Source organism: Semicossyphus pulcher, unplaced genomic scaffold (genome assembly GCF_022749685.1).
Source record: "Semicossyphus pulcher isolate SPU_LCO1_2020_fin unplaced genomic scaffold, fSemPul1.0.p SCAF_2, whole genome shotgun sequence".
Classification (NCBI taxonomy): Eukaryota; Metazoa; Chordata; class Actinopteri; order Labriformes; family Labridae; genus Semicossyphus; species Semicossyphus pulcher.
The window spans coordinates 27832999-27845357 of record NW_027211693.1 but is presented as its reverse complement, the minus strand read 5'-3'; the positions used below and the strand labels follow the sequence as shown (position 1 = coordinate 27845357).

General features: G+C 39.3%; 1 protein-coding gene across 1 annotated transcript; it reads right to left on the bottom strand.

Annotated features, from left to right (window-relative positions):
- Nucleotides 1-4341: 4341 nt before the first annotated feature.
- cab39l1 (calcium binding protein 39, like 1) lies at nucleotides 4342-10812 on the bottom strand. The gene is made up of 9 exons (XM_069670261.1): nucleotides 10504-10812; nucleotides 9809-9934; nucleotides 9542-9706; nucleotides 9214-9332; nucleotides 8245-8413; nucleotides 8099-8158; nucleotides 7950-8015; nucleotides 7695-7838; nucleotides 4342-7602 (listed from the first exon to the last, which is right to left on the bottom strand). Exons 2-9 carry the CDS (start codon nucleotides 9923-9925, stop codon nucleotides 7411-7413), a joined length of 1032 nt encoding a protein of 343 aa, XP_069526362.1. The 5' UTR covers nucleotides 9926-9934; nucleotides 10504-10812; the 3' UTR covers nucleotides 4342-7410.
- Nucleotides 10813-12359: the final 1547 nt, after the last annotated feature.

Genomic DNA, 12359 nt, shown 5'->3' with positions numbered 1-12359 from the left:
ACTCGCTGTGAACCCATCAGAGTTCCACCTTCAGGTGTAAACAGGCGGATGAAAGAGGGAAGGTGACCAGCAATACCTGAAGTGCACAAACTGCAGTAGATCAGTGTGTACTACCTGCACTGTGAGCACTTTGGAACTGCAGCGTCGTCATTTTCAGCTAAAGAGACAGAAAGCCACTAAAGATAAATGTGTGCATTCTTCACCTTCCTTAAAACTTAATACAGGTATTCTAATATTTAAGTCTCACCTGCAGCACCTTAACACATTGGTGTTTGAAAAAGAATGGCATGAGGCATTATCGCGGAGATAAAGTAGTTTTCTGGGCTAATGTAGCAATAAATCTTTTAGACCCTGAAAAAGACAAGCCCTCCAGCCAGAAGGAGCAACTAGGGCAGTAGATTCTGAACTACTTCACTAACTACACTAGATGCACCTTAGCTGGAGAGCCATGAGAGGCAGGGGACGTCAGGAGGGGTGATGTAAGGGAATAAATCCAAATCCACCAGGCAAGACACTTCCAGTCTGGGCCGTCTGAAACAGAACAAAATGGATCAATAGAAAGCAAATATTATCAATACAGCCATATGAAGGCGTTATTTTTATTATGCAGTGTGGGTTATTATTAAAAGCAGTACACTCAGGGATGTATTAGATAAACTAAGCTAACCTAACTACTTCCACATCTTCAAGGATGGAAAAACTTCAAAATTCAAGAGAAAAACATTTAAAGAAGCAGATGATCAAAATTGTTTCAGCAAAGTTAGACTGAATACATTAAGAAATACCTTTTTCTGGGCTGTACAGCCAAAAACAGCTGTACTGATTGTGATCAACGTACAGTGATCAACTGAAGGCTAATATTGGTGGAAGATGTTCTTTTTCATGAGTAAAAGAAGTCATACTACCAAGTAGAAATACTCCATCACAATGAGAAACCAGCACATTCAAATTGAGTCACTAAGGTATACGTACACAGGCATCATCTGCAAGGTATTTAAAATATGGAATGTTCTCATTATAAAAATTGCCCTTTAATATTGGATTATATTGTTGGATTATTATTCCAGATACTTTTAATACAATTTGTTTAAGTACAAGTACCTGATAATTTTTACTTACTTGGGTAAATTTATTTATTTACTTTCCATCATTTAAAGCTGTTGCATCTAGTATATCAGTTATATGGGCTAAAATGTTCACTTCTTATGTTGTGTTTGCGGCCTGTGGGAAATCTAAAAACAGGTTCATTTGCTGTCGAAGCAAAGCATACACGAGGGGGGAGTTAAACGTATGGGTACTATCATCAAAAGAGCACAAAAAGTTACAACAGCTACAAAATCACCTTTTCACCCATAAGACATTATTATTATTAACTTAAGACTATACAAGAGAGACATTATTCTGAGTTTAGAAATAGGCTATGCTCGGAGCACTTTCTGTGTGCAGCTCTAACAAAGTGGCGCCAACAGCGTCTTGTGAACATCACACGTCAACTCCCGTCAATTAAATAATGCATCTCAATGGAAATCACATCCGCTTTTATATAGTTACGTAATTTCTGGTATAAAAACAACAGCACCAGCTGGTGAGCAGTGGGTGGATGAATTTGTTACTCTTAGCGGATTATTAAAACAGAGCCTGGACGAACCAGAAGTGAAATACATCAAACAATGACTTCTACAAAAGGACCTTAAAGTAAACAAATAAAGTTACGGTGGCTCGTGATGCACAAAACAAGTAAGTTTGAACCCTCCAACTATCTTTAAAAAAGGGATAGCATTATAAAGATTTAGATTAGTTCACAAGACGTGTCGAATTTCCCGATTTACCTTTCACTAATCAACAGCTCTATGATGAGAAATAACCTTAATTAAAAGAGTTACCACATTATTAAAAGTTTTTGAGAAGAAAACAAAGTTCTTACGCGCTATGCCGACCACGTGCGTCACTCTGTAGTGGAATAAGGAGGAAAAGCTGCAGACAGCCTACCTTTGGATTGTGTTGAGGGTTACTCAACTGAATGAATTGCTAGCCATCATGCAGAAAACTCCAATATCTCTACGTACCTTCGCCCGCAGATGTTGTCCCCTCTGCAGTCCTCTTTGCCACCCTTTTGTACAAACAAAAAGTTCTGTCATGCATGAAATTGTGAGAGCATCTTTTTTGTTGTTTTTCTCTTTGTGGGGGTGGGGAGAGGAGTGCAGGCGACGCAGTCTTTGCGGATATGGTCCTTAAATCCTCTCACAAACACGCTGTTCCTCGCTTTGTGGAATCAGATGTAGACTTCTCTTTTGGTGATGCGTCCCAATGAAAACTTCTTCTGCAAACTCAGACTTTGCAGTCAGGAGTTGAAGATAGTTTTATTTAACCATCTCGCGCATCCATTCAGTGCTTTGCTGGTCAAAGAAACCCAGGAGGCTTGTGACCTTTAACCCCTGTAAACCCTGCCCCCACACAGTCTTCTGTTCTGTCTGCAGGAGCTCGTCACTCCGCCATCCCGCTTCGTATGCAGACAAATATCTCCTAGTAACGTTGTTGTTGCATTTGTGTAATTTACTGAGATCCTAACCAACAAAGCTGAAGCACCAGAGCCTTTCCACAGCATGGTGGTACGTTCTCCACTGTGGGAACGGGCTTCAGCGTTGCCTTACGTGCCTTATTCCCCGAGTGAACTTTAACCTACTTTCCCATACTGCGTTTTCTCTCCGCTTCTATAGGTTGTGGTTGGTGGAGTTTAAGCGACAGAACATTGCAGCTGCCCATTTTGACATGATTACTCACCCAGCATGTTTGATCTCATGAGGCCTGCCAGTGATAGAGGAGGAGAGTTAGTTATGGTCCCTAACATCTTGAACTTATTTGCAGAACATTAGCGTTACTTCATGATAGGAGGATCATTTTGCATTATGAATTTAGCTGTTAAATCAAAGCAAAAGAAAAAAGCTAGTGATGTTTTTTCTGGTTTTAATACATTTGCAGGAATTATAATTGATCTCCACACAGACAATAGACTGCCAGCCTATTGAACAGGCCTCTTGTTGGATACCTCCTGGTAGGCTGGAATGTGTCCCAGTGTTTTGAACTGGGCTGACATGACTGCTTTACTGGGAGGAGGGGCTATTTTTAGCTTTATTCATTCGCATCACCAGATAAATGAGTTTGACAAGATGTAAGCTGTTGTTGCTTTTGTCCACAACTTTATTCTCTAAATCACATAACATTTTAATTTTGGTTATAGGTTGTTTATAGTCAGATAAAAAAGGACTATATTGACAAATATGCTACGTCAATAACTATAGAACTTAATGGTTTATTGAATTCTCAACATTTTGCAGTTAAACAGGCTAGAAATGTATTTTAATTTAGTCGTTGACTTTAATTTGATTCATTTAAGTGTGTGAAATGTAAGGAAGAATTCAAGAAATGCCCAACAGAACCTCCCACTCATTATTTATTCTGTCCTCAAAGGTCAAGAATGACCATCAATATTTGGCTTCATTTAAATAACATGCTTACAAATGGAGAAAACTAAATTGCATAGGTTTGTCTATTCTGCTTGATAAATTAATATAAAAGTAAAACTTTTCCTAAACTCAACTCAACTGAGCGAAGGGAAATGTTGAGTTGAGTTGAGAATGTTGGAAATGCCAAACTATACTAGCAGTACGTACTGATTTGGCCAAAATATAGTATGCAGTATGCAGTATGCAAACGTAAGCCTACATGCGCAGTATGCCAAAAATACCCGGATGTCGTACTGATTCGGAGAAAATCTCCAATATGCATCGGACCAGTTTACCTCGCCTACTGTATCCCACAATGCCATGCGCTATAACGTCACAGCAGCAGTGGGCAGTTGTAATGACGGACAGCAGCAGCATTCCAGCAGAAGGGGGCGCTATAGCTGAAGAAGCGGCGGTTATTGTTTACTTCCGCCTGGCGTAGCATGCTGCAAAATGAATTTGAAAAGCTCCTCCATGCTACAGACTACCGCCGAACGCAGTACGCAGTATATAGCATGCAGTATATAGTACGGCGAACACAGCCTGTGCTTCCAACTATGATCTTAATTCCTCCGTTCACACCAAACACTAAACCAAAGTGGTGTTCTCTAAGAAACACAAAACAATGTTATAAATGTACAGCTATAGATACCATTTAGAATTACCAGGCTACTGAATGACCACACCCTTTTGTTGTTGATGTTTGGTGGAGACATGATTACTTGAGGACATTTAACCATCAGTGATTAAGGCGTTGTCCAGCCATAACAGAAGAACCCAAAGTAACAGGAGTATCAGGGAGTTGTCAGTCAATTTAACTACTGAAGCCACACAAAAGTACATTTCCATAAAGTTTTATTTTCATGAATGCTCTCACACTTTTATCCTTTTATAAAGTTATGTACACATAATTCGCTCCCATGGTAAATAAGGAAAATATCCATCAGTGGAAAGAGAAGGGGGGAAAAAAGGCAACAAAGTAAAAAAGTAAAGCACAACCAAGATTTAAACAGAGAACTCTAAATCATAAAATATATAGTATTGATCTTAAGGAATTTGTGTTTATGTCTACATAATATTGCCAGTGATTTATATACTCATAAGAGGTAGGGTTATAGAAACATGAAATGCTTTTGTTTGTACAACTTATACAAGGTGCCAATTGTTGCCAACAGCTCCCTCTGATGGGACGACGGTGTACAGCATGTCCTTCACAAAGTGCACGTCATGACTCGTGACTCACATTTCAAGAAAGTTTGTGTGTACATTTAGATACCAAATTGAAATATATTTTAGATTATTTATATAAAACAAACTAAAGTCATCTGTTACACAACAGTCCAGTAATCTTGGGTATTATTACAAGGGACAGCCTGTTATGTAACTTCAGTTTGTCAGCAAGCTGTACGTTTGTTTGTGGTCAGAGAGATATTGAAAATAACTTCTGTGTATGTGGGTTGAGTCCACTGCATTAGTACGGTTTTAGAAAAGTGTGTTTCACAATAAATTACCACACAGGATTTGAAATGTTAAATACCATCAGGATTTTTATAGAAAGACACTTTCAGGCAAACTTTCTTTCATAAACCGATGACATGACAGTGCACTGTGTGCAGGACTTCAGTCTATTTAAATGCATAATGTACCACATTCACAGCAGATTTTTCCTCAAATCATTTTATGGCTCGATAAAGGCCCGATGCTAACCTGTGACTACCTGGAGCAGAATACCAGGTAGTGATTTATCTAAAAGCCAATTAACCACCACTGAAAAACTACTGTTGATCTTGATTTAAAAATATATTTACACTCACAGGATCACATTGGAGCAGAATGTGGTGGATGATAGACCTACATTATACTACATGTCGACGTGAGAAATTAACTGATGATGCATTTTGGACTTGAAATGTATATTTTACCCTTTTAATATTGACTTTGGTTTAAAAACAAATTAAGAGGTCTGGAATTTTACATAATCATTACGATCCATTAAATGTCTTTAAATAAGGCAAAGTTCATTACAAGGTACCACACTGCAATTCATTATGAATTAACATTCATGTGGCACCTCCAAATGACATATTTCAGTTTAGAAATCTAGCTTTCCATTGTGAAAACCAGGTTGCAGTCCCTGTTTGAGTTTGAACTTATACATCAAGTTCAGGCATGCATACAAACCACTGTTTTGTGTTTTAAATCGTCAAATAAAATATCAAGGAAGGAAAGGAAAGAGAACACAGCTTTTGCAAACTCAAATCCCATGAGGTATATACTAGCAGACGTACAGACGACATATTCTTTGAAATCTCTAGTACGCCATTGAAGTGACAATGGCAGAAGTAAGGCAATTATTTCAATAGATTTCTTTTTAAGAAATGTAACTAATCAGTGATGCATGTGAGGAACTCAAATTCAGTGCTCATCATCCAGAACAAACTCTTAACAGTGCATGTGATTATGATCCGATAAGGTGTACTGACGCATCACAGGCATGTCACAGTGTATTCTATTACAATGGATCATTATCATTTTATCAGAAAAGAACATAAGGAAACGATGGTGGCAGATGCTTCAACACATACGCAGGAATTTCTCTTTTTTATTCTTTGCTGATAAAATAAACTGTGTAGATGGAAGTCAATGTTTACATGAGCTTCAAGTGACCCAGTTAGTCTCAGCAACAAACATCTCTAATACCTAATGCCTGGCTAATTCTTGATTCCAGTGTAACAACTGATGTTTAATATTTGTCAATGAAAAAATGAAATAAGTAAAATTCTCCCTAATGAAAGTTTGTGTAAAGTCTCTGACAGGTCAACCAATTCTATATAACACTCTTATGAATAGAGTAGATTAACAGTGTGACATACTTATGATGCATCCCCTGTGTGAACTGCAATATTATTTTTATCTTTATGAACTATCTGTTGGTTAAATCCTTGTTTTTCACAAGTCATTGCTCTTTGCTCAGTTTGTGAGGATGACATGGAGTGCTCACAGTGAGATCAATTGGTATATCCTGGCTGTCCATGTTAGCGGGGAATGGAAGGCTGGTACCCTGCAGCATTATCTGATGCCTTGTTTCTATTTCAGTCATGTAAGCCTCGCTGAGCGCAGCCTCAAAATCACAGCACAATTAATTGATTCCTCTATGGTTTTGATTTTCTCTTCCTGTGCCAGCTAATGCATCTGCAAGAACAGCACTGCAGGATCATTCCTGACCTCCGTCACCTCTCACACATGCAACCAAAGGATTCATGGCTACACATTAATCACCCAAACTTACTATGTGCTGACCTGGCCGAAATGACCCACCTGTCACTCTGCCAAAGCCGTATATCAGATCATTTAAAATCCCTGTACAACGCAACTGCTTACAATAAGGCAATAAACCAAAGCTATGCATTTAGTTAGACAAAACAATGTTAAGAGAGAAAACTGTATGTTTTAAACTGTTTATCATGAAACTGCATTAGAAAAATAATATATTTACTCAGCTCAGCTTTTCAATCACTAAAATATTGACATGTTTCTGAGAAAGGTTTTAAAGAGCACCTCAGAGCTCATGTTGGCTGTGAATGGGGGCCAGCGACAAAGTATGTGGAAGGGTAACAGGTCCGACATTTTAAGAACAGACTAAATGCATGTCATTATCACCTAAGAAGAAGTACTATTATGGTTTAATAACAGTTCTTGGCCCAATCAGGTTGCTGGATGGAAATCACCTCCATATCCACACTAAAAAAACAAAAAGTGAAGGAAGTTATCATTACTTTCTTTCCTATATTTTGTAGTTAATATTGACTCTTAATGAAGCATGTCTTTTAAGCTCTCTCTTAGCCCTCTGCAGCTCCTACCACCACCTGTACATCTACAACCTGATGAAGCGGTCCGCCCTGCCGCTTTAAGCTTCCTCCGGTGCAGTGGGCCTCTTCAGGTCCCGGATCTGCTTAATCAGATAGTTCTTCTCATCACAGAACTGCTCGTCCTCGGCTCTGTCGGTCTGGAAGTGGCTCAGGAATTCCACGAGTTTGGTCTGGTTCTTCAGCAGTATATCCAGCACGGGCTGAGTCTTCTGCGGGTTTGCAACAAATACCTGTTGAAAAGAGAGATTTTATGAGAAATTACAATTTGTTTATCCGAAAACATCCTGAAGTGTTGCACAGATTAAACATGTTTTGCGCATACCTTGAAGACATGGAACGCTTCAAACTGGATGTTTCGGCTGTTGTCTCTTAGCATGTTCATCATCAGCTTTAAGTTCTCTGCCCGACTGATGTATTTTGTCATGACAGTGAAGTTGTGTCTATCCAGGAGAAGTTCCCCAAGGAGCTAAAATGGAGAATTATTTAAAACCTAATTTACTTCACTGCACAAACAACTTGCGTAAATCTGTTGCAAAAATAAAACTGATTTTGATTTGACAGAGTAGTGGAGTTTTACCTTCAGAGACTGACGTTTGGTGACGTAGTTGTCAGAATGCAGGAGCTTCTCGTATTCTGTAAAAACCTAGTAAGACATTTGAGAAGTATATTAGACACAAAATGAGCAATATTTCAAATAAAGATCAAAATCAACACCAGAAAGCTTACCCTGTCATAATTATTTTCCAGGAAATCTGCACACATAATCTTGTGTCTTGTGAGTAGATCCTAAGATGAAGCAGAAGAAACCCAGGTATCAGACAAAAACTGTCATTTAGAAGATGCTGAAAAGGGCAGAAAATGTGGCATTGTACCTTGAATGAAGCGAAAGCATCCGAGGCGATGTCAAAGGTTGAGAGCTCCACGTAACGGAAGAAGCAGTAGAAGTCTTCAGAGAAGAGCACCGTCCGTGCCAAAGGCTCGTGCCGTAGGCACTCTCTCAGCATCATTCCACAGTTCAGAGCCACTTCTGCACTCTCGTATCTGCACAGGTTAACACATGCCAAGTCCAAGCTAAGTCATTGCCATCATCAGAATTCAACATGAACCAGTTATAAAACAAACACTGTTGATGTAATGCAAACAACAACAGCAAATAGTCAAAGCCACTTCAAGGTAAATATACCCTAAACTCTTTTTTGTTGATTAATCCGGCATTAAATTCATATTTGTAGAGAAGGACACTGGGACTTATTTTCACTGGGGAGGTATTGTTGCTGTTCCTGATGATAGCGGGCCAATTTTAGGCTAAATGTCTAAAACATCCATGTATAATGTTTCATGTTTTTTGTTATGTCTATCTCTGACAACCACACTGAATGGTCATCTTTACAGACATGAGAAGTTCAAAACTAAAGCAGGACACATCCATTCCAGAAGTGGCAGTTGGCAAAATATAACAATTGATTCACCAACTATTGACCCTCATGCAGTGCAGCCGTATATTGCTCTTTGAGTATACAGGATGACTAGTTTGTTTTTTCTGGAGCTGTGAAATCAGCATTTGACTATCACTCTCTTCATCTACATGTGTAGCCCACAGTTGAATGCAACAAGTTCATGCTCGTCCCTCTGGGAGTTGTTGAAACACATACCGTGTAATGTAGAAAATCACAAGGCATGTTGAGGGAACTGGATTTTAGCAAAAACAAAATTGTAAAAGTAACTACAAACAAGTAATTTGGACACAGTTTAAGAGATTCTTTGGATGGAATAACCGTTAACACATGGAACTATATATACACAACGCACTCAGTTCCTGTACCCTGAAAAGATTAACTTACCCTTTCAGAAGCATGAAGAGTATCTGTGGGTGCGTAGAGATGTATTCAACCGTGGGTGTACGGGTGCCAATCTGACGTCTGACGATATTGCTGAACAAATGAACCACATCCTTCTTCCCCTGTACAAAAAAAAAGACCAAAAAAAACAACCCTCAGAGATCACACAGACAACCGACAGGCTGCTTATGATATCCAAAGTAATTTTTGCTTTGTTTATAGATGTCCAAATCAGACAAGTGCAGTCCCACTAACCATTTAGTTTGGCAACAATTGATCAACACTTTTTAAATTGATAGGGTCAGTGTATGAACAAGATAATGTTCCTCACCTCAAAATCAATCTTCTGCAGGTTTGCGATGAGAGCGATTAGGAGGTTGGTGTTGTACAGCTCTTGTGCTAGCTGAGCCACTGCTTCGGTTTGAGGCTCCTTGTCACCTGTTCCACTAAGTATCTCCTTCAGTGAAGCCAGATTTTTGGACGCCTCCTCTGCAACCTAAGTTGATGAAAAATAGTCAAAGATTGAGACCATCAATCAGGGTTTAGCACAAGGACCAAATTATAAATCTCAGACATTCAGAAGGGAAACATTGCTGACCTTTTCACACTTTTTGCTGTCTGCAGCATCCAACTTTTCCATGTATGCCACATTCTCCTTCAAACTCCTGACTATTTCAGCTGGACTCTTCTGAGACTTCCCGAAAGGAAAAGGCATGGCTGCAAACTGTCAAAAATCCCAGATGAAATAAAACACTGTTTCAGTTTACTGTGGTTTGAAATAAAAGCAATTCAACTTCCTGTACCTCTTTGCATCAGGAAATGGCTGAAAAGCGTTCACCTAAGGAAATCGAGGATACGGCTAAGTCAGGTAAACTGTTTGACTCAAAATGGAGACTTTAAAGTTAAGTAATGACTTACAACTTTAAAGGCCACAATGGCACGAATAGCTAGCTACCGCTGCTAACATTAACGAACAAAAGTAAGTTTTCAAAGATAATGCGGGTGTATAAAAACCCAACGCTAAAGTAACCCTGTAGCGTTGTTTGCCCTGCTTTAATAGTTGCTCAAAGTGAACATTAGCTCAGCCGAATAAAACGCAAACTTTCAAACCAAAACGCATAAAACAAGGACTACAGCGTTACAGCAACATTCATCAGCAAAGTTGGGCTAGCTTGTGACCTAGTTAGCTGTAGCAAGAAACAAGCAAACCAGCGCCCGTACGTTGACAGCCAGTACCGGGGAAAACACACATAACAAACTGCTGAAATATTCAGTTCAGGTGTCAGGACTCACCGTGTGAACTCGAGTTTAGAGGCTGAAGGAGGCTCGGTAGCTAAAGGTTAGCTAGCAGGCTAACAAGTTGACTCCACTTTCTTTCCCCTGTAACGCTCGTTACTTTTAAATGTATGTAGCGCTCTCTGAGATCTGTGCTCGTAGCAATCTAACGTCTACCAACTGTAGCTACAAGTTGATCAAACGGACGACCTTCATAGCTGTGATATTTCATGTAAATCTCTCTACTCGTGACCGTCTGTCACCTAACTTGCTAGCTGCCTGGTTGTAAAGAGAGAGTTGCTGGGCTGGCCTGTCTGACAACTTCATTTCCCTGTTCTCGTCTGTTGAAACTCCCGTCCTCTCCTCATCCCGGGGACACTGGGCGGGTATGTTTTGCTTTACAAAATGACTGCCACTAATTTTAACCAATCACTTTGTCCAAGTAAAGCCGTGGAAACTCCTTCTCCACCGTAGGTGCGCATGTTTCAGGACTCATAGATTTAGTCTGCGGGTGGAGAGACTACACGGTAAGCCCCGCCGGCCGGTCTGCCCTACAAATGCAATCAAGTGCACCTCAATTCTAGCGAGAAGCTCCTGTGAGTAACTTTGGGTTTGTGTTGATTTTGGCGACCCCTGTGGACAAAGCTCTACTTGTTATCTCTTTGCTGATTTTGTCCTGTAAATGCTTAAGTGGTGTTTTTTAACAAAAAGTGTCATTCCCCTTTCTTTTAACATATATACATAATCATATGTATCACTCACTTTAAATTTTTGCCCTGGAAAATGTAAATGAAGGCAGCATGCAGTAAATCACTTCCTCTGACACCTACCCCCATGCTAGTGATTTCAGGTATTAAAAATAACTATAGAAATAATTAATCTCGTCGCTGATGGTCTGGCTTGCTTTTGTAGGTCATATAGAGTAACCAGAATTCATTTCAGTCTGTTTCATAACCAGCAGAAAACTCCTCACAGGAGCTTTAAGTTCAGTACATCATTCTTTCCTGTTTTACCTTTGAAAATAACAATGTTTTTATCAGTTCAATCTCCACCTAAAAAACCCTTTACACCGTCTCAGCATGGTGACTCATTTTGGTCAAGAAACTATAGAACTTTGCCAGATAATGTTATTGCTTTTGTGATCCAGCCTCTATAGTCATATATAATATGAACATAAAACATGCTAAATGGTCCTTACGGTTCCCATCGGATGCCTATATCATTACAGATGCAGCATCATTCTCCCAGCAACAGCTGATGACATACTTTGGGCTAAAAAACTCCCTTCAGTTTTTAACAAAAACGCAGTAAACTAAGCCAGATATATAAAAATAATCCTCCAAGCATCAGAAGGTCTGTGTCATTGGCAGTCTTTGTTTTGTGTTCATTGCATCACACTATGTATCTCAGGTTCCTGAATGGCAACCTTGCTCATAAATGCTATCTGTTTTTTGGAGCTCATCTTACAAGTTTTAAATGAAACTGTGGCAATCGGTGTTTAGATACTACCCTGCAGGTAGTTCCACACACACTGTTCCTTCCTGACCGTTGATCCTTTCTGTCTAAAATCCTCTACTGGCCAACTCCCAACTACCAGCCTTTCTGGAGGATAATAATCCTCACCTAGAGCAATCAAGCTGTAGACAGGGTCATGGCAAGATAAACTGTCACTGACATTCTCAATAGTTGTTGACTTGCTTGATACAAATAAAGGAAAAAAAACACTTGTTATAGTCATTGTTCATATTTTGACAACAGGAGGCATTTGATTGTAATCTATCTCAATATTTTATTTAATAACCTGTTTTTTATTGTTCTTTTAGAAATCTTAAAGCCGGTTCAAATCCTATCTTTCTGGCAGATTTCATTGTTGT